The sequence below is a fragment of the Lepus europaeus genome, chromosome 3 (assembly GCF_033115175.1).
Source record: "Lepus europaeus isolate LE1 chromosome 3, mLepTim1.pri, whole genome shotgun sequence".
Taxonomy (NCBI): Eukaryota; Metazoa; Chordata; class Mammalia; order Lagomorpha; family Leporidae; genus Lepus; species Lepus europaeus.
Window position 1 is genome coordinate 80,022,094 of NC_084829.1, and position 23,583 is coordinate 80,045,676.

Consider the following 23,583-nt stretch of genomic DNA (forward strand, 5'->3'; position numbering starts at 1 on the left):
GAACTCTGAAAAGGAACTTGTTTTAAAAGGTTTGTATTAAAATGCTTAGAATGGGCTGTCCTGTCTCATTGTAGAGCAAAGCTGACTGAAGTTGGAAAAGTATGCATTCTATTCTACTTTCTATGACCTTCCAAAATAATTAAAAGTAGAATAGAAGAAAAAAACACTGATGAAGTTATTTGGTCAAGACATTCTTTGACAGGATTTTTTTTCCCCAGTGGGGAAGGGGGGTAGAATTAGGAAGCCTCTTTTCATTTTATAACACTAGGTCTTCCATTGCTTTTCTCAAACTATCGTGTGCTCAGCTACCAGATTGATTTTCTATTGTAGCAGTTTTGTGTTAATTCTCCTATTTGAAACCTCAGAAAATAAATTCAATGGGCAATGGGGGTGGCCAGGGCAGCAAATTTATAGAATAATCACTATACCTAAAATGTATTGTATACTGTGTGCCAAGGGTATGCATGAACTCATTGAATACTCAACTCCAAGAGACAGATGAGCACAAGGACTTCACTTAAGATTACATAGGTGACTTTTCATCCTAAGAAATTCAACTCCAGAGCAGTCTCAACTACTGTGTCTAAACCCTGGAGCTCAAAAGGCCCTCAGAGCTACAGAAGAAAAATGTAATTCCTGTTCCTATCCTGCTTGACCTGAGAGGTCAGAAGGAAGAAGGTTCTTGATCTTCAAAATGGCATTCAATGCTTTCCACAATCTAACAAGAACTCTTCCCTGTTTTTAAAATTCTTAATTAATTACTTTCATTGTTTTGCAAGGTGGGAGGGGGGAGAGGAAGAGAGAGAGAAATATGAATCTTCCATCCAACAGTTTACTTCAGATGCCTGCAACAGAAGCCTGGACATATGTGACTCCAACATGGGTTGCTAGGACCCAAGTACTTGATACGCTCACTCCCCCTCACTCCCAGCTGCCTCCCAGGGTATGTGTTGGTAGGAAGCTAGAATCAGAAGTGGAGCCAGCACTCAAACCCAGGCACTCTGATATGTGAGGTGAACTTCCCAAGTGGTATCTTTTTTTACCTTTTTTTCTTTTCCTTTTCTTTTTTTTTTTTTTTTTTTTTTTTTTGACAGGCAGAGTTAGACAGTGAGAGAGAGAAAGACAGAGAAAAAGGTCTTTTTTCCGTTGGTTCACCCTCCCCCCCAAATGGCTGCAATGGCCAGCGCGCTGCGGCTGATGCGCAGCAACTGATGCGCTACGCCAATCCGAAGCCAGGAGCCAGGTGCTTCTCCTGTTTCTCCCATGCGGGTGCAGGGCCCAAGCACTTGGGCCATCCTCCACTGCACTCCCGGGCCACAGCAGAGAGCTGGCCTGGAAGAGGGGCAACCGGGACAGAATCCGGCACCCCGACTTGGACTAGAACCCTGGGTGCTGGCACCGCAGGCTGAGGATTAGCCTAGTGAGCTGCAGCGCCAGCCCTCCAAGTGGTATCTTAACTACTATGCCAAACACTCACCCCAGCTATCCTATAGTTTCTGCAAACTCGTCACATGTTCTTTCTCAAAATGCATTCTTCCTGATTGTCTCCATCTTCTTATCTTCCCAAACTCTTTTTTTTCCCCTATAACTGTTGTGGTTTGGCATTAAACACTCCCTGTTTTGCAGAGTTCTCTTCTTATGTGTTTTTTTCTCAGCTGCATCCTAAATTTTAATCCCATCCAAAGCAAGGTTTAATGATAGTGCACATTTCAGAAATATGTTATTGCCGGGTAAGGAATACCACCACCAGATGTTTCACAGGTTGCAGCCTTTGTTTATCTAGAGGATATTCTTGGCATGCCATAGTAAAGCAGGTGAATGAATTAACACAAGCATTGAAACTGGCTCTTCCAAAATTGCTGTAAACAATTGTCACAAGGTTGAAAAGACACATGGGAAATATGCTTTGTTGATACACTTCTCTCTTTTGTGCCTAATGATTTCTAATTCATCTATTTCCAGTTTGCTAGTGATTTCTTTAGAAATTTGAAACAAATAGAGGTGAGTGTTTAGACTAGCAGTTTAGATTCTGGTTAAGAAGCCCACATCCTCCATTGCAGTACCTGGGTTTGATTTTTAGCTGAAGATTCTGATTCTAGTTTTTTGCTGGTGTAGACGCTGGGAGGCAGTGGTGATGGCTCAAGCAAATTAGGTTCCTGCCTCCCACATGGGATGCCTGAATTGAATTACTGGCTCCTGGCTCCATCCAGGAGCTCAATTCTGGTTGTCATGGGCATTTGGGGAGTGAAATCAGCAGAGAGGAACTCTCTATCAGTGTCTCTCAAATCAACAAAAAATTTTCAAAGTATATATTTCACCTTTTTTCTTTTAATACCAATATTAAACATCTACTGCCTGAGATAAACAGAGTAACTTTCTTCTTAACATCATCATTTCTCAGATTATATTGAATTATAATGTAGAATTTTATTTCCATTCCTTTGCTACATTATGTATCTTATTTCAAAAGCTCTTTCTTAACATTGTCATTAAAGTTTAACTTCATCACATTAACAATTTAGGAAATTTATAGTGTCCTTGAGTTTATTAATCACAGTTTTTGGGAGGGAGGGAAGGAGAAGTAAATGAGTAATTGTTTTCCAGAACAAAGAGGATGGCACACTTTCCAAGTTCCGCATTACTATTATGGAAAAATAATGATGGCTAATTTTGATACTTGTGGCACTATCTTGTGAGAAGAAAGTTTCAAGTGAAAGGGCCAGCCACACAATTAAATGTTGATTCAGGAAAGGAAGTGCAAGAGTGACCCAGGCTAGCACTTCTGGCTCATTTTCCTAGAAAATGGCATTGCTTAGGGAGGAACAGTGATGGGCTGGAAATGCAACAGGAAATATAGGTCAGAGAGATCCTTTTTTCTAAGTACTGGTTCCTTTCACTGGCTTCCCGTGGCGGGGGGGGGGGGGGGGGGGGGGAACAGAAGATTTCATTACTTTGTGAGCATTTAAGCTTATCAGATGCTATAGTTTCTACATTCTTTCCCAAGTGACACCTGCAGAAAGCCTGCCATGGTTCACTTTGGTCTAGAAGGGTTCTGAACAAAGGGTAATTGTTTTCAGAGCCCTTCAGCCAAACTGGGGTTCCAGTACCGTACTGATTAACAACCTGACCTAACGGGAGCTGGAGGTGGATATTTTCAGCATGCCTTTCTGGGACACATCTTTTACCTAGGGGACAGCCCAGAGCCTGGTGGTCAGACTTGCAACACGGAGGTCCCTCACACGGGAAACTTGTTTATGCTGATAGATGCTCTTGTGGTTCTGGTCCGACCTGTCTGTAGTTTATGCTACCTGACTACTGCTCTGGGGCTGGAAGCCCAACCTTGTGTTTTCCCCTATGTCACAGGGAAAACCCCGCCTGGGGTAGCTCTAGATCCTTCAAATGGAAGGCAGAAATTCAAAGCATCACATCATCACAGTAGCAAACAAGTTCAAAGATTTCTACTTAATGATCCTGGGTAAGGAGAGTGTCCGGGTCGCCCTGGGCAGGAATGAAGAGTCAGGCAAAGTGAGACAAGCACACGTAGCCACTAACAGCATATAAAAGCACACTTCAAAAAGTTCGTGGTAAGTGTAATTAAAAGATGTTTATTTGTGGGCAAAAAGTTTGAAATCCATGCATGATTTTTTTCATAATGTGCATTTTTATAAACTTTTTAAAGATCCTCATACACATGGATTTCAACATGCACCCCACCCCCCAATAAACAAATTATTTAATTCCATTTTGGATGAACTTTGGGAAATACTCTCATAGTAGTAGTACAAGTTGGGTGCTTTTTATGTTTGCTTATTTATGTTTATTTGTTTTTATTTATTTGAAAGGCAGAGTGATAGCAAGAGAGAGGAACTCCATTTGGGTGGCAGGGGCCCAAGTACCTGAGCTATCATCTGTTGCCTCCCAGGATGTGCACTGGCAGCAAGCTGGATGGGATGCAGAGGTGGGACTGGACACTAGACTCAGATATGGGATACTGGTGTTCCAAGCACTGGCTTAACCCACAGCCCCATAACATCCACCTGTGGATGCATTTTAAAATGTTGTTTGAGCAACTGTGTTTCTGTCATCCTTCTTAAAATTAGAGAATTCACCTGTTAAAATGAGTTATTTCTGTTACATTATTACTGGCCCCTCAGATTAAAAAGTGACAATGAGCTCTGAGTCAGCAGCCAAAATCTTGAAACATCTTAAAACACAAAGAAGGGTTGTTACATCAAGTCACATTGAGTGGCCTTGAGTATTTAAGATTAATTAAAAATGTGTATAACCCTTGGATGAGCAATTAGTGGGAAGCACCATTCCCATACTTAAGATAAATGATGATTCTTTCCTAATTTCAGATTAAGATGTACTAGTCATCCCTATATTCACAAATTACAGTGAAACGTAGGTCCCAATTAATCTTTGCCATACATTAAGAACAAAAACAAATGTATGGGGATAACAACCATACTGGCTTTATCTATCATGTAAAACTAACATTGTCAGCACTTTTTCCTATAGGAGCTACTTAATGGCCCTAATTATCAAAATGCTAGTGTAAAGTAACACCAGAGTATCCGGTTCTAATTGGATTCTTTTTCTAGAATTAATGGAATCAAACAAGCTTTGCTAATATTTCTGATTTTTTGTTTAGTGAAGCTACTTTTGGCACAATGGGGTAAGGCTGTGGTTTGTACACAATCTGTTGCTGGCACTTGATGATCTATCTCCACAGCAACTCCTGATGGACTTGATTTATTTTGACCACCTATGGTACCAAAATATACATACACTAGAGGTTAAAGTTAGATGTCTTTATCTAAAATACACCTTCTTTCATCCAACTTTTCCGTTTTTATTATTTTAAGAAATTATATTATAATAAAATAAAGTATTTCTTTTTTGTTTCTCCCCCCATGAGAATGTAAATTCTTTGAGGGCGAGAATTTTATTTTCTGTATCTACAGTTCCTATAACTCTGCCTGACATGTAGTAATTGTTCCATAAATATTCATTGAATTAACAAACTTAGCGATTGGTTTGCCAAGAGGTGTGGCCAATAAATCTGTAGCAAGGTGTGCCTACTATAATATTTCTGTAAGTTATACTAGGTGAGAATGAGTTCAGAGTCACAGATTTACAGGAGTTTTCACACACACACACACACACACGTATTCAGATATATACAAACAAATTGACTGGAAATTAGGTATTTCACTATGCTTCTAAACCTTGGTAATCCCTTAACTGTTTGTCAAAATCTGTAATACTATTATTAAGAAATGCTACTGAATAGATTCTTGAATTATAGTCATAGACAAAGGAGGCTAACATGGAAGGACTTGCAAGGGTCAATGTTAAAGATTGTACAGCCTGTACAATTCTTCCTAGCCCTCCTAGTGTGATTTGCCAAAATTTAAATCTCTTTATTACTCCCCCAACACCTCTCTCTCTCTCTCTCGCTCGCTCTCTCTCTTTCTCTCTCTCTCTCTCTCTCTCACACACACACACACACACCATTTTCTCATTATTTAGGCAAAGAAAACAAGATAGAAAACTGGCATTTTATTTACCCTCCCACTCTGTATGGCCACAAAGAAGTAGATGATTACCCCCTCAGCCCTACCCAGTGACTAGATGTTAACAGCTCACCTTGAACATTGGCTCAGCTGTACTGGCCATACTTTCCCAATATGGAAGCCAGAGGAGATCCGTCAAGCTTCAGGACTTCAGTGTGGCAAGATGAACTTCAAACACAGTAGCTGCAGTTTGTCACCAGCAAGCTGCCCTCTGTGTGTGCATATGTTCTCCCTTTATTCTTCAGAGTTTGTTACAGTCATTCCACTCCTACTCCCCACCCAGTGCCATCAGAAAAGAAGTGGGCTTGCTTCCTCCCTTTTTCTCTGGAGAGAGGTGAGAGGATCTAACCCCATTTGACTGAACTGCTAGGAAGGCAAGATTGGCAAATTAGAACATTCTCCTAGCTGGGTGTTCTGAGCAATGTAGAGTTTTTCAAATATTGAGCAGTTTCACCATCAAAACCAAAAACATATATTTGTATGGCCATGGCTTCTCTCTCTCTCTCTCTCGCTCTCTCTCTCTCTCTCTTGTTTGCCCAGAGGGAGAAAAACCACTTCAGAAGAAAGTTCTTTTTTTTTTTTTTTTTTTTTTTTTTTATGCACAGGCTAAACTGTGCTTCATCTAATTTATTCCAGTCTCCAACATGAGATCAATACAAACTGAACTCTAAGAAACAGTCACACACAAAGGCACTCATCATGAATGTATTCATTTATGAAAACAACTAAGGTCAAGCCACATGTCAGAAAGAGACTCAAATTTTGTAATAAACCATGCCAGTTGCAGTATGTGTTTAGAGGCAGAGCCCAAATCTTGTTTCTCAGGCCACACCTTTGACAGCAGTGATTATCAATTTTGTCAATCACAACAGTATCTGCAGAAATTTTCGTTCATCACAAATATGAATGGAGGAGGGAGTACGCCACTGGTATCTGGTGTTTAAAGGCCAGGGATGCTGCTAATGCTCATCAATGCACACGGCAGCCTCCCACAGCAACGAATTATTCTGGCCACAATGCAAATAGTGCCAAGGTTGAGAAACCCTGCCTGATAACGGCTCTAAAGCATGAAGAGTCAGCATGGTGTTTGGAAGCCTAGTAACTTAAGTGAAGCCAAACTAATTCTCAGTGGCTGTGAGTTTTGGACATATCACTAAGAACTTCAATGTTTCAAACTGTGCTTAATAAAATGACTCCACAGGATCAAACAGATGGGCTCTATTCCTATGTCTGTCTACCATCTATAGAATTAGAATGTTAGCCACTACTCTTTGGGTGGGACAAGAGTTTTGGTTGAACTCCAAAGAAGAAGTCATGGCAGGTTGACCAAGTCATAATGCCAACTGATACCTGTTTAACGATGCTGGGAAACTAGGGGGTAGGAGGCACAGGTTGTTTTGAGGAAAGAGGTTTTAAGTGGTTGACAGGCTAGGGTTGTTGCCAACAGACTTGGGGAGCGGCAGGAATAGCTGCAAATCGATTCTGTCCTCCTGAATGTGGAGCAAAGCAGGAAAGGAAGATGTGAGAGACGTGATCAGATCTCAGGTAGAGGAGGTGGATCTGCCTGGCTCCAGCTCCAGCTTTGATCCTAGCTGTGTGATTCTAGGCAAGTCTTAAAGCTTCGCTGTAAAATGAGGAGCCAGGCTGTGCTCTGCAAGACTCCTTCTAGCTCCATTATTCTCATTCAGTGATTCCCTCACCACCTGCCCTGATACACGAGGATTAACACAACCCTGAATCAAGATGCCAGCGATGGATGTCTATTCATTTGCAATAGTATGTGGTGAAAGGAATAAAGAACAAGAGAAACACGAGCAGGCATGTGTATATGGGAAAATCTTTAATTGGATGATCACTCATTCCACAAGCATCCACTGAGCATCTTCTGTGAATAAGGTATAAAAAAAATTTATAATTTGTGTTTTAAACAAACCTGAGGAGATCTTTCAAAGTTCATTTCGCAGGATTTACAACAGTTAACATTTACTTCCGCCAGCAAGCTCTTCACTGCCTCCTACCCAGGACAGATGGGTCTCCATTAGCTAATATCGTTCCAGGTGGTGCTGACACAGCACATATTTGAATATTCCTCTCTGTGGGAAGTAGCGATGTAACTTCTATACTTATCTCAACCTGCTGACAACCTGCTACTATGACTTTGTTCACAGTTCTGGGCTTTCAAAGATGTTCAGTTAACCCTTCTCTTCGAAATGTACGAACAAGTAAACTCAAAACTTGAAGGCGATGCTCTCATTCTACAGCACTGGTTTTTGTCCTTGCAATCCATGCCTACTGTGCCGGTTGCTGGCCTTCGGAATGCTGTTGCTGGACGGCTGTCTGCTGAGAGAAGAAAGCCTCCGCTCCGACAGCTACATCTTCAAAAAGGCCACCTAGAAAAGGAAGAAAAACTCTCGATGCTTTTTTTACATAACATGATGAAACGGTTGCATGCACATCAAGTCAGAATCAGTTAAGTCTGTTCCATAGGGATGCATGCTCATCTCAAAAGAAAAACGACTCTTAATGGAGCCAGACATTGCATTTTATAGCTGGAGCCAATTAGTCTTTTTAAAAGGAACCATATAGTAATTAAAATGACTCACATGCACTTTGAAGAAAAAAATACAATTTTAATTGACACTAAAGTTACATTGCTAGGAAGTAATCCAGTCTTCTTTCCCATTGGTTCAAACTACTGTTTTGACATTCCATCAGCAGAATTCTGAGTCTAGAAGATTCCTAGGAAAATGCAGGTCCTCAACACTATGGGTAATTACGTCAGCCTCTCCTCAGGTCAGGTTGACACTTTTTTATTTTTTAACTTTTTATTTATTGATTTGAGAGAGAGAGAGAGAGAGAGAGAGAGAGATGTATGTGTTCCCATCTGTTGGTTAACTCCCTAAATACCTGCAACAGCCAGGGCAGGTAGCCAGAGGAAAGAGCTGGGAACTCAATCCAGGTCTCCCGCACAAGTGGTAGGAATTGAATTACTTGAGCCATCACTGCTGCCTCCCAGGATCTGCATTAGCAGAAAATGAGAATCAGAACCTGGAGCCTGGAATTGAACCCAGGCAATCTGAAGTGTAATGAGGGCCTTCTAACTGGCAGCTTAACCACCAGGCTAAATGCCCTGTCCTATGCGGATACTTTTTAAAGTGCATTTAATCATATTTATTGTGTTTGTCAAGAACAATTCATCCCAAAACCTAGTGTTTAAAAAATTCAATCCATACAGGTTTATGTGCAAAATATTTTCAGACTAATGGGAGCTCAGGTTAAATGCATCTAATTTCCCAACAGTTCTGAGAATAGAAAAATAGAGTAAGTTAATCATAAATGTTTAGAAAGTTAGGGTTCAGGGGCCAGCGTGGTGGCATAGCAAATAAAGCTGCTGCCTGTGATACCAGCATCCCATATGGGTGCTCATTTGACTCCCAGCTGCTCCATTTCAGATCCAGTTCCCTCCTAATGTGCCTGGGAAAGCAGCAGAAGATGGCTCAAGTGCTTGGGATCCTGTACCCATAAAGGAGAAAAGGAAGACGCTCTTGGCTCCTGACTCCTGGCTTCAGCCTGGTGTAGGCCCAGTCACTGTGGTCATTTGTGGAATGAAACAGCAGATGGAGGATATATCTCTCTCTGTCTCTCCCTTTCTCTCATACGTCTGACTTTCAAATAGATAAAATAATTCTTTTTAAAAAGAAAGGGTTCAGATGTGACAGTAAGTTTGTAATTGTGCCAACATCAGGAAGAGTGCCAGATGTAGAATAGAGACAAATAAGGGAAGTGGTGGGGAGCGGGAGCTCGGGAAACTCGTACTGCGCTTTTCTGGGAGGGGAAGGGTGAGCAACAATACTAGAAACATCCCACTCTTGCAGAAATATGGGACACCTGTCAAGAGCATCGGCAAAGTTGGTTAAGGCCCCAAATGCAGTCAAAGGAGACATGTATTTAATGATCCTTGTTAAAGGCAAAGGAGAAAGACTCATGCAGGGCAAAACGCATCTGCTTTATGTTAATCCGGAAGGCTGCTACTCTTCAGACAGTGCTGCTAAGAAAGGCAACTGCTGAGTTCCCGCATCAACTTCCAGCCAGATTTCCTTCTCAAGTTTTGAAAGGAGGATACTGAAGTTGAAGGGGCAGGTAAAGAAAAAAGCTTAGATTCCTAAATAAAATGTGAACATGGACCCCATGGCTTATTGTGAATATCAAAAGAGAAACTGGTTATGAAAAGCCATATGTTAAGTGTTTATTCCCTGCCCCTTCTCAGATAGAATCTCTGAAAGATTTTAGGGACTCAAGAATTTACCAGAGAAGGGCTTGTTGAAGAAAGACCACCGTGGCCGTCAGGGAATAATTATAAAACCACAGCAGAAGGGAGAGCACAGAGGACATGGATTCTGCCTTCAGGGATCACTGTGGGAGATGATGTTGTGCTTCTATATGAAGAAGTTACAGGGACAGCAAGTGCACTGCCTTATAATGAAGACAATGTGAATGCTCATATCCAGAAATAGGAAGGTGGTGGATAAAAATCAGTTATCTCTCTTTTTTAATGCTGAAGATTGTTATGCCATGGAGTATTCCAACCTGAAACTGCTCAGTGCATCAAAAGTACTGCTAAGTGTCATGAAAATGAGTAAGTACTTTGGCTCTGGAGGCAAAAAAGACCAGTGTCTCTCAATTGGAGGTGATTTTGCCAACAGGGGAGATTTGGCAGAGATTTTTTTTAAAAGACATAGTATGTATTTATTCAAAAGGCAGAGCAACAGAGAGAGACAGATTTTTCTATCCACTGGTTCACTCCCTAAATGGCTACAGTGGCTTGGACTAAGCCAGGCTGGAGCCAAGAGCCAAGAGCTAGGAGCCAGAACTCCATCCTGACCTCTTTACATAGGTGGCAGGGGCCCAAGGAACATTAGCAGGGAGCTGGATCAGAAGCAGAGCAGCTAGGACCTGAACCAGTGGCACTCTGACATGGGACACCAATATCACACATGGCATTTTAACCCACTGCACTACAATGCCAGCCCCATCTGGAGACATTCTTGATTCTCAACAACTGGGAGGCAGGGTTGGCTCCTGGCATCGAGTAGGCAGAAGCAGAGATGCTTCTAAATACGCTAAAATGTACAGGACAGCTTCCACACAAAAGAATTATCAACCCCCAAAGTCAATAATGCCAACAGTGAGAAACAGTGTAATTATGGACATAATTTTGGGGGCCAATCTCTCATTTACTAGCTGTGGGGCCTTGAACAAGCTTGTTAGTGTCTTCTAAGCCTTCCACATCTGTGAAATGGGAATACCAGGACTTCCTTGAAACTTGTAAACTCTTCATCATACATTCAGCTTATTTTGGCTCCTTCCTTCTTTGGCACAGCTACATGATTTAGGGGGAGCAGGCAATCAAAGTTTTGTTTTACAATCAAAGAGATACAAACTCAGAAAAATTCAGTGGCTTGTTCAGGTTACAAAGCTGGTAAGTGGCATTGCTGGGTTTGAGGAGACATTTGCATGTCTGACTCATACTTTTCCACTCAAACTTTACAGATGAGTAAGAGAAAACTACAGAAGCCTGGAGACGTTCCATCTTTGGGACTGTCAATATCTCGAGATTCACTTACTTTAGCAAGCCAGTGAGTGTGAACCCACGGGAAGAACAACCTCTCACAAGGGAGAGCATAAGATGAGCTAATTAAATTAATGCACTACAGAGACCCCTACTAAGGAAGAAAAACAAAGGTTTGACCTAAAGTCTTTTTCTCATCTCTAGTTTTCATAGATAAGCATGCCAATAGATTTTGCATTTTTCAGAAATTAATAGTAAGCAGCAGCAACCATCCTTGGAAACAGGTACTATATATTGCATGTTAGTTTGCCTTTTTTTTTTTTTTTTTAATTTAAAGCTCTGTGAGTTAACATATTTCAAAGGCTGATTTTGTTTTCCCAGCTTTTATCCATGACTGGAAAAATTATTTCCCCTAACTGCCATTTATTTTAAGAGAAGATAATTTTATTTTGTTCCACTGTACTGTGAAAAATCTCTGTATTTCATCTGTTCTCATTTTATTCCCTAAAGCAAAAGTTTTAAAGATTTTCAGAGTATATGAGTACACAGCAGCTTCAGGCTCTGTTGGTTGTTACATTCTGGAAAACATAGTTACCAAGTATAAAAAATTATTTAAAAATGATGAAGGGGTGGGCCTTTAGTCTAGTGGGTACATACATGCCCACATCTTGTATTGGAGTACCTGCCTTCAATACTCCGCTGTAGCTCCTAAACTCTAGTTTCCTGCTAAGGCAGGCTCTGGAAAGCAGCAGTGATGGCTCAAGTAATTGGGTTCTTGCCACCTACATGGGAGGCTTGGATTGAGTTCATGGCTCCCAGATTTGGGTCTAGTCTAACTATAGCCAGAGGTGGATTTTGGGAATGAACTAGTGGATGGGAATGTTCTCGCTCTCTCTTTCTCTGTCTTCATCCACTTCTTCCTCCTCTTCCTCTTTCTCTGTATCTTAGATACAGTAAATTTTACTGTAAGATTTGACTCTTCAAGTTCTGTGCATCTAAGTATGGACACTTGGGAATGGAAAGGGAGAGAAGGAGTTAAGATGTCTGAAAATAATGCCTACACTTTAAGCCAGCATCTAAAAACAATCTTCTTAAAGCACTGCATACAGGGGCAAACTGATGTAATTACTGACCAAACGTGAAGTTGATAATGCTGTAAGACATTTGTGTAACATGCTAAACATTTTCTTTTTTTTCTTTTAAAGATTTATTTATTTATTTGAAAGTCAGAGTTACACACAGAGAGAAGGAGAGGCAGAGAGAGAGAGAGAGAGAGAGAGAGAGAGGTCTTTTATCTGCTGGTTCTCTCCCCAATTGGCTGCAATGCCCGGAGCTATGCCGATCCTAAGCCAGGAGTCAGGAGGCTCCTCCAGGTCTCCCACATGGGTGCCGGGGCCCAAGGACTCCGGCTATCTTCCACTGCCCTCTCAGGCCATAGCAGAGAGCTGGATCAGAAGTGGAGCAGCTGGGACTTGAGCCAGTGTCCATATGGGATGCCAGCACTGCAGGTGGCAGCTTAACCCGCTACCAGCCCCCACGCTAAACACTTTCTAATGTGATTTTCTCTTAGTTAACAAAGTTATATTTTTAACTTCTTAATCCTCAACAGAGACTTGATATTTCAATCAATAAAGATATGCTGTCAAGGCAGGCTGCACAAGATAAAATTAGCATTTTTTTTTTCCAAAAAAGCTACATAAGTGCTTTGGGATGTGTAAGACAGATAAAACTGGAAAATACTGGAAAATGTGAGTTTCATAAATTGTAGGCCTTAGAAAGGATTCTTTACAATAAACAGCACAGCCACACACGAATGTTCCTTTTAAAGGGCACTGCTAACTTAAAAAAACAAAAATTAAAATTATGCTTTAAAGATTTTTTTTGTCTAGATGCACCTCATGTTCAAAGTTGTTCTGTTGACTGCCTTTATAACTTGGAAAAGGCGTAAGTATACTCTATGCCTGATATAATAAAATATTTTATAAAATCTAGTTTCTAGGATCCAAACTTCAGTTACAAAATAAAACATACAAAAGTCCATACAGAAATAAATAGTGGGACTGGCACTGTGGCATAGCGGGTAAAACCGTGACCTGCGGCACTGGCATCCCATGTAGGCACCGATTCGAGACCCGGCTGCTCCACTTCCGATCCAGCTCTCTGCTATGGCCTGGGAAAGCAACAGAAGATGGCCCAAGTCCTTGGTCCCCTGCATCCACATGGGAGACTCAGAAGAAGCTCCTGGCTCCTTGCTTCAGATCAGCACAGCTCTGGCCATTGCGGCCACCTGGGGAGTGAACCAGCTGATGGAAGACCTCTTTCTCTGTCTCTCTGCCTCTCCTCTTTCTGTGTAACTGTGACTTTCAAGTAAAATAAATAAATCTTTAAAAAAATAGTAAAAAACCCTCACTTTTCTAGCATTTGTCATATATACTTAATGTCTTAAAATAACAGTGGGATGAAGTACTTTTTGCCAGTTCAGTAATTCAACATTGATCAGGCCCATGTGATGACACCTAGATCAACGTTTTGTGTTGGACACTGGGCTGGCAGGCTGGCTTCATTCCTCCATTTCACTCAATCGTTAAGTACCTCCTAGGTGCCACTGGTTCTCATTGAGAAGATAGGACTTCTTTGTGGTGGCAACATGGGTATGGGGAAGCAGCTAACTTATCTGATTCTTAAAAGATGGAATATGTTTAAGATGGATACCTACCACTTTCTGGGTTGAAAAGGATTATTTTTGGATTATGAACACAAGAGTTACTTCTGGAGTTGTATCATGGAACAGATAATGATTAATTACAAACACTATGCTGCTAAAGAGAGGCAACAAAACCTGGTATGACAGAATTTGGCACACATCTGCTCCCAGTAAAGGATGCTGGCTTGTTAAAACAAATTACTGGTAAACAGGAAGGACACAACGAAAGACCAGACATGGAAGAAGCAATGCAATGAGGAAGAAGAATCTGTCTAAATTGGCAAAAATTAAGTGTATACTTAGTTAGGGACAGAAAAGCACTAGACTAGGGGAACATTAGAATAACCTTCCAACCCCAGAGTTTCTGCACAAATTCTATATGAACTTTGAAAAGGCATGAGAAAAAAATTGTCCATAAATTAATGTTTATAAATTAATGTAAACCCTCACCTTGCATTTTTCTTTAAGTTATGGATATTTCTATGATAATTTACAGGTAATATTGATTTTTCTAGGAAATAGTTAAGCTAAGCACAGCTACGTTTTTAACAGACATCTGGGTCAAAAGCCAGGAGTGACACTTCCAGTATGAGAAGTACCGTGAGAGAGACAAGTGTTTGGCCTAGCAGCCAAACCACTTGTTGGGATGCCCATATTTCATGCTAGAGTGGCTGGGTACTAGCATTGGCTCTACTCCCAGTTTCACCTTCCTGCCAATGCACATGCTGGGAGGTAGCAGTGATGGCTCAAGCACTTGAGTCCTTGGTAGACAGCAGTGACGGCTCAAGTGACTGAGTTCCCTGGGACCCACATGGGAGAAATGGATTGAGTTCTTCACTTACAACTTCAGCCTGGCCCAGCTCTGGACATCGGGGACTTTTGAGAAGCGGACTAGCAGATAGAAGCTCTCTCTTTCTCTCAAACACATTTAATTTAATTTTTGTGTTTCTGGACACAGACTTTTTTTTTAAATCTACTTGAAAACTCAAAAGAGACATTTGATTATGTTATATATAGTGCATCAATCTATGGCAGTTTGTTTTCTTGATCCACCATCTAAATTTTTTTCTGTTTTTACAGAAATTTTTAATACAGATTGGTTCATAGATGGTTGGTTTTATACAGTCTGAATACTTTGCCAAAAACAAGCGTCCACTGCTTCAATATTGTGTAGTAACATCAGTTCTCTGTAAACTGGGTTCAGCGGTATACTTTGTACTGCCTGGAGTTAGGGTTTTTAATCTGTCAGTAAATAAAATGCCCTTTAACTCCCCCCTCCAAAAATAATCCATCTAATTGGCAAGAAAAAAAAAAAGATGGATAGAATATATTCTCTTTTTTATTTTATTTAAGGAATACAAACTTCATGCATTTCATAAACAGAAATTTAGGAGCATATGATTCTTTTCATCCTACCCTCCCACCTGCCCATATTCTCACTCTTCTTCCTCCTCCTCCTCCTTCTCCTACTCCCATTCCTATTTTTTACGAAGATCTATTTTCAGTTAACTTTGTAATCATAACATTAATGCTACACTAAATAAAGAGTTCAACAAATAGTATGAAAAAAAAATTGTTCCTCAACAGTCAAGACAAGAGCTGCTCAAAATCATTACATCTCAAAGTATCAATTTCATTTCTATGGATTACCTTTTAGGTACTCTATTAGTTACCACAGATTAGGGAAAACATATGGCATTTGTTTTTTTGGGCCTGGTTTATTTCACCAAATATTTGGTTTCCAATTGCTTCCATTTTGTTGCAAACAACAGGATTTGATTTTTTTTTTTTTACTGCTGTGTAGTATTCCGTAGTGTATAGATACCATAATTTCTTTATCCAGTCTTCAGTTCATGGATATCTGGGTTGATTCCATATCTCAGCTATTGTGAATTGAGCTGCAATAAACATGGGTGTACAGATCACCCTTTCATTTTCTGATTTCTATACATTTGGGTAAATTCCCAGAGTGGGATAGCTGTGTCATATGTTAGGTCTATCTTCTTTAAAAAAAAGTAAAACAAAACAAAAAACCAAAATACTATAAGAGAGAGGTGGAAGCAGAAGGTAGAGGAGACCAATGGTGCTCTCCACCTCTAGATGGGAGTAAAAATAATGGATCAGTGCAGCAATTAGTGGGTCTTGGTCCTAGTCTTAACCAAAGCAAGTTTTAGACATAAGCTTTTCATCACTTCCTAGAGAATGCGCAGATTGTGAAAAGTGTTGTTGGCATGGGATGGTGCTACTGTAACACTGTAATGAACAAGGAGTTCCATTGCTCCTGGTTACACAAGGATAATGCTGATCCACTAACTTTGCTCATGATAACAAACCCATGGGACCAACATTTACATGGTAATAGTTCTTTGATGTTAACAAGAAAATATATTGCCTCGAGTACAAAACATATTTATAAGGAAATAATTCAATGATATGAATGTGGGTAGATGTCTATATACATGAACTACTGGCAAATGGGAAAAATATTCATCTCAATAAATCCACTATGGCTTATAAATCCAATTTTTCATTTCAATGGAATATCTGCAGGAGAGAACTCGGCAGAAGAGAACAGCAGTACCACTGCAGCTCAGGACTCAAGACCGTTTTGACAGTCATCACTGTGCTGCTGTATTGGGCAGACAATTTTATTCTGAAATTGAGCTACCACAGCCCAGAAATGAGGGAGTGTTTTCCTACAGTACCAATTACAGTATTTTCTGTTGTTTGATGGAGAGGTGTCTTCAGCAGAACTGTTTAATACACCTTACTTAAAGGGAGCACCATTTTTCTCTTTAGTCCGGTTGAGAGCACAGGTGTTGAAGATGATGATATACCTAGGGCTTCAGTACAATTAGAAATCCCTGGAGGGGACACCAACCCACATACTGGGAACAAAATAGCTTTTTTTTTTTTAAAGGGAAAGGGTTTATTGGGGGAAACCCGACAGACCAGAAGATAGGGGCAAGAAGGAGATGAGGGAGGAGAGCATAAAAGAGAGTGAGAGAGAAAGAGAGAGAGAGAGAGAGAGATATCAGGAGACAAAGCAAAGAGGGCCATGAATTCAGAAACAGGTCCTTTTAAAACTTTCCAAGACAAAATAGCTTTCATTGGAAGATGACTGGTTTCTGCCATTTCAACAGATTTTTTTCAGTGATAAAATTTAAATTCCTATTTTGATCCGAATATTAGTTCTTCTAATAGAAATGCAACCAAGAGAAAAACTTGCTTCAATACAGATAAAATATTGTCTGACTCATTACAAGGATGAAGGAGGGAATGGCTTGTGAGGTTGCAGCTATGAGTCTAACAAGTGAACAGTGGGTCAATGCCTTGAGAACACCACATGGGCAGTAATGCGATGTAATGAGTGACCCCCAAAGCCAGGAATGCATGAGAGCAAAATTCTGCTACATAGGATGATTGGCACATAGGGTGATCTCCTGCACTTTCTAAGGAAGGGGCTAAAGGTCACATCTGTCTTTGAAAACTGTCGTGGACAATCTGATGTCACACTCAAACAGCCTTACTTCTGTTGGTTGTTTACTGTTTCACAAGTTCCTTACCTCAACTGTTAAAGTTAGAGAAAGCAAGACTTATATCACCTACCAAAATTTCAGCTTTAATCACGATGTGTGATTATATGAACACTTAAGAGAATATAAAAAAGGGCAAAATAGGAAAATAAAATTTTTATACCACCATTACTCAGGGATAACTATTAGCAACATTTTGGGTATATCTTTCTACATTTTTATATGTATACCTGGTCCTTTCTATATGTGCTGTTTTGTTGTATATACTTTCTTTTTTAACCCAATAATATATTGTGGTAATTTTCACATGATGGTAATATTCTTTTATGATATTTTTAATGGCTGTGTTATATTTCACTATAGATCAAAGTCATTTTTTTTTTTTTTTGACAGGCAGAGTGGACAGTAAGAGAGAGAGACAGAGAAAGGTCTTCCTTTGCCTTTGGTTCACCCTCCAATGGCCGCCGCGGCTGGCGCGCTGCAGCCAGCGCACCGCGCTGATCCAATGGCAGGAGCCAGGTGCTTCTCCTGGTCTCCCATGGGGTGCAGGGCCCAAGCACTTGGGCCATCCTCCACTGCACTCCTGGGCCACAGCAGAGAGCTGGCCTGGAAGAGGGGCCACCGGGACAGAAACCAGCACCCCGACCGGGACTAGAACCAGTGTGTCGGCGCCGCAAGGCGGAGGATTAGCCTAGTGAGCCGTGGCGCCGGCGAGATCAAAGTCATTTAAGCTACCTATTTGTCTTATTTTTTTCCCCACTTATTTTACCAGCGGGAAAAACATGAGGGTTGGGTATAGAGTGACATTAACTGGCCCAGGGAGCTCTTCAGTAGTTCTTGAAGGGATGTCTCTGGACCAGCATCATTGACATCACCTAGGAAATTATTAGTAAAGCAAATTCTGTGTCGCCTTACAGATGAGCCTACTGAATCAAAAACTCTAGGGGTGGAGCCATCAAGATGTGTTTTAGTAGGCTTTTCAGTTGATTTTGATGCTTGCTAAGTTTAACAGTTATTGATCTCTTCTAACCATTTAATAGCTGAGCAAATCGTCTGGAAGAAAGTAACCGACTTAATTAAACTGACACAACAAATTAGAACAGGGCTCAAACACTGGTCTTCCTACTTCAGCAAACTAAGGCACAATTTAGGTGTCCAAAAATCCTTTGGGAAATGTGTTTTTGGGGGTGAGCATTTGGTACAGTGGTTAAATTGCTGCTCTTGATCCAGGAGTGCCTGGGTCCAAGTCTCCACTGGTTCTGGATCCAGCTTCCTGCTAATGTTCCTCTAGGAGGCAGCAGCTGATGGCTCAGATTGTTGAGTCCCTGCCACCCACAGGGAAGACCCAAACAGAATTCCAGGTTCCTGGTTTCAGCCTGGCCCAGCCTGTTATTGCAGGCATCTGGGGAGAAAACCAGTAGATGGAAGATCTCTGTGTCTCTGTCATTCCGCCTTTCTAATAAAAAAATTTTAAAAAATACTTAAAAATTATTTTTCCTTGTGAATGGAAGGGGAGAGGGAGCGGGAAAGGGGAGGGTTGAGGGTGGGAGGGAAGTTATGGGGGGGGGCATTGTAATCCATAAGCTGTACTTTGGAAATTTATATTCATTAAATAAAAGTTAAAAAAAAATTTGTACCAACATAAAAAAAAGTAAACTATAAATATATGGAAACTTACTAAATTTGATAAAAACATTTTTTTTCCTGTACAAAACTGTCAAACAAAAGAGAAGGAAACATTCTACCCAGCTCCATTTCTTGATATTACTTAAGGAGGCTAGAGCTAATATCCCCAAAAGGAGAGCCAAGTCCCTTTTCTGAATTATTTAGAGTGTAAAGGGGCAAAAGGACTTACTATGTAAAGTCAATCTCTTACGTGTTCAGTGAAAGAATATTTTGGGGGGGGCTGGGTTGCAGAACAGACAGATTCTGATGATGCCTTCGTGTGATTTCATTCTCTAAATCACTCCATGTTGAACTCTTTAGAAAAGGGATTTTGCTCGTTCAGGGGAAAAAAAAACTGTCAAAGATTTTACTTCAAAATATAACTATGATAACAATGCCAAAACCCGCCAAAGAAACTGAATCTTCTACCTATGTAGAAGAATGTAAAATGCTACATCCACCCTGGAAACACAGTTTGGCTGTTTCTTTTACAACTAAGTATGCAATTATCATATGACCCAGCAATCCCAGTCTTGGAATTTGTCCTAGAGAAACAGAAACTTTTATTCACACAACTTACACATGAACATTCATAGCATTATTTTAATAGCCAAACACTGGAATCAGCTCAGGTGAAAGGTTAAACACAAATGGTATTACTTCCAGATCACAGGTTACCACTAAGCAGTAAAAAGTAACTGACATACACAAATTGCAAGAATCTCCAGGGAATTAGGCTGCGTTAAAGGAACCAATCTCCAAAGGTTATAAACTATATGATTCAATGTATATAACATTTTTGAAATGAAAGAATTTTACAAATAGAGGGCAGGGCAGTGAGTGCCAGGGTTTAAGGGTGTAGGGAAGGGGGAAAGAGGGTGCAATTATAAATAGGGTAACAGAAGCCATCCTTGTGTTGATGGAACTGTTCAGGATCTTAACTGTGGAGGTAGGGCAATACAGAACACACAAAGGTACTAAAACTGTATGGAAATACACACACACACACACAAATGAGCACAAATCTATCCAGGTCATTATCCTTGTAGTGAATTCTTCTCTAGCTCCATAAAATGTTATCATGAGGAGAAACTGGGCAAAGTATACAGGGATCTTTCTATATTCTCTCTCATAACTACATGTGAATCTACAGAATTATCTCAATAAAAATTTCAACTGAACACAAGGCCATACTACTTGACAGATGATCTTGTCTAGCTTGCTTCAGTCCCGCTCCCTCTAGATGTGGCCTTGAAATGCACGCTCCAAGTCTTACAACGACGTTCTGCTTGATACATCAGCGAGATCCCATTTTTCTCAGTGGAAGGGCCTGAGCGAGCCTGTCAGTTAACTTTTGGAAAACGTCTTGAAGCAGATGGTTACAGTGGGACAGAATATCATTATACTCACCCAGGTTGGGCAGAGAGTCTGGCTTTAAACGCTTAGGTTTCACACAACAGCCCCTTAAATCTTAGGCTGTGTATGAAGTACTTACTCTAGTCCACCAACAACACCTGTCCATTTTCTTCTTGCCCTGGAGTAAATACTGATGAAAGATTTGGCATTTTTTTAGAACTCAAAATGCCACAGTGGATTTCCCATGCATAGAGTAAGAAATCAGTATTTTTATCAAACTGAATATATTTCAGCTAAAATTCTAGCTTTAATCTCAACAGCAATATCACCTTACAAAGATTAGGGAAATAGGAAAAAGAGGAAAAAAAATGCTATAATACCCTAACATAATTATCATTTGGGTCTACTCATGTTTTAACATCCATTTTTTTCATTTTGAATACCTTTGTGCACATTTTGTAAGTATTTTTACATTTTTACTGTTGCTCATTTTTATTTTAATAGCTGAAAAAATAGTCCAATATAATTTAATCCATTACAGGCTTAAATTATTCCCAGGTTATTACATCATACGTATTACCAAAATCATTATGTCATGTTTATAGATTTTTTTCCCCATATTTTTTAATATTCCCTAAGGATCGAGTCACACAAAAGTGACTGATAGATTGAAAAATATGAATATTATGAAAATTTGGTACACAGTGTTTTTCAATAAGCTATATGAACTGACAATGCCAGCACTGGGACTAACTTTTCTTATTACTGCTAATTCAATTTAAAAAAAAAGATACCTCGGCACTTTTGTCTAAATTTTATTGTTATGCATTTAAACGTTCTCCCAAGTATTTATTTAATAGCTGTTTCTCTTTTTGGTTTATTGCAACTTCGTGTCCTTTTCCTTTATCTATCACAGGGTATTTAGTTGTTTTTTTTAATAGTTTGCATAAATTTTTTAGTAAATGTAAATATATTTTCTTATGCAGCAAAGAAATTAGGTGCCAGGCATGGTCTCATCTCACTAAATTCTTGCCAAATCCACTTGAATTAAGTATCTAATTGTCTCCAACTTATAAATGAAGAATTGAGGTTCACAGGAGTTAAATAACTTTTATTCATGACTACAAGGTAATAACAGGGCAAGGTTTGCAAACCAAGTCTCTGCTCTGAGCCTAGTATTTATTCCTTCATAAAAGCTCCTGTCCATCTAATTATGGCAACAGATAATTACTATGGTAACCGTATTTGAGTAGAAATTCATAATATTATAAATTTAAGCCAGATTTAGAAGTTGAAATCATGCAGGCACTCTACTTTGCTGAGAAGAAAGTAAATTCCTTCTTTCAGATTAGTTTAAGAAGAAGGAAGAAGAGTTAGGATGGCACATTAAAGCTATACCTGTAAACAGAAAACAATTCTTTGATTAGAGGAAAAACCTTCTGGCAGACGAGAAGAGCCACTAGGACAGATGAAAAACTGGCCTGAAACCTCAGAAAGGACTGTCTGTAAGTTATACTTTAGTTATCCCACAGTCTAACCAGTTCAGTAAAGAAACAGAGATTATAACCTGGAATAATCCAATAACAGCTAAGGACTAGCAGGAAAGGGATCAAATTATAACCAAGTGCATCTTTTCTTTGGTGATTTTCTACTTACATATTCCTTGAAAAATATAATATTTGAGACATGCAAGTCTTTTAAAAAGGAAGCATGTTAAAATATCCATTTAAACATAAACACCATTTATTTCTTAAGCCTATTATTTAGACTTGCTGGAAATAAATAGGGGTCATAAAAACTGTAATTAACCTGTTTAGTGTAAAATAGGGATAACAAATGGCTTATAAGGATTTTATAATTTCGTACGGAAAGTAAAGCAAATGCTCACCCTGACAGAGGCAAGTACACTGCACTGAATGCTGTGCAATGCTCTCCCCTGAGCTTTTTTTCCCACCTTTCTGTATGTTTATTATTTGCCTGGCATGCCTATTTAATTCTATTCTCTTTTTTGCATTTTTTAAAAAATTTAAGTTATACAGGCTTCATGTATTTCATACATACCGATTTAGGAACATAAGTGACACTTTTTCACTTTAAGCCGTATGGAAGCTGAGCTCCTCTGGGTCAAGAGACGCTTAGGGTATGCGACTAGAAAGGGGTGTGCAGTACTCTCAGTGGTAGGTTTCACACCTCCCATCTAAGCTGCAGGAGAAGCCAGAAGCAGCAGATGGATACTAGGAAGTTGGAGAAAGGTGAATCCTAACAGATATGAAAAAGACCGGACAATTAGAGATAAAGTACATTAACCAGAGAGACATAAAAAAGGATTAGTCTAAGAAGGAAGCAAAAAGCACACAGCCAGGGACCACAGGCAAGAAAAGAAGACACAGGCTCTGGACTCCAGGAAAGCTGAGACAGACTCCCTCCCCAACACCACCAACTGAATGACCACTCGGAGCCCCTACTCCCTCCAGTGCTGCCCCTCAGTGGTTGTGGGGATTATCAAAAAAGGACATAAATAGCCTGGCAAGCCCTGGCACAAACAAGGCCCACAAAAGATGGAAGAGGTTATTGTTAGTACTGCTTCACTCAAATATTTCCTTAATGCTATAGATGAATCTTTCAGTATCTGCTGTTCAAGAACGAATTCATGATTTTTTGATTACTTTTAAGGGAAGAAGCAGAAGTCTGATTGTGTATATAAGATATCTAAATTAAAATATGGCTTTTTCTTATACGAAACCTAAGTAACAATAAATCTACCAGTGACAGATACTCAAATTGTAGATACTGTATCTCAAGAAAAAAAACTTCAAACCTATAGTGCTTGTGATACAAAAATGTAGGTGGCTGGGTGTGAAATATCACCTGCCACTTGAAATAGAACTTCAAGGGGCCAGTGCTGTGGTGTAGTGGGTAAAGCCGTTGCCTGCAGTGCCAGCATCTCATACAGGCGCCAGTTCAAGTCTCAGATGCTCTACTTCCAATCCAGCTCCCTGCTACAGCCAGGGAAAGAAGTAGAAGATGGCCCAAGTCTTTGTGCCCCTGCACCCACGTGGGTGACCCAGCAGAAGCTCCTGGCTCCTAGCTCCGGATTGGCCTGGGCCATTGCAGCCATCTGGGGAGTAAGCCAGCCAGAAGATGGAAGATCTCTCTCTTTGCATCTGCCTCTCT

General features: G+C 40.1%; 1 protein-coding gene across 6 annotated transcripts in view; it reads right to left on the reverse strand.

The window, feature by feature from the left end:
• The window catches only part of UBE3D (ubiquitin protein ligase E3D), a 460,276-nt gene that overhangs the window by 277,568 nt on the left and 159,125 nt on the right, over positions 1-23,583 (reverse strand). The window contains exon 10 of one of the 6 annotated variants that reach the window (XM_062187589.1): positions 7,379-7,969. The exons of the other annotated variants lie outside the window; for them this stretch is intronic. Within the exon in view, the coding sequence (XP_062043573.1) occupies positions 7,949-7,969 (21 nt within the window). The 3' untranslated portion in view covers positions 7,379-7,948. Of the gene's footprint in view, positions 1-7,378; positions 7,970-23,583 lie in introns of those variants that run through there. 6 annotated transcript variants of the gene reach the window in all.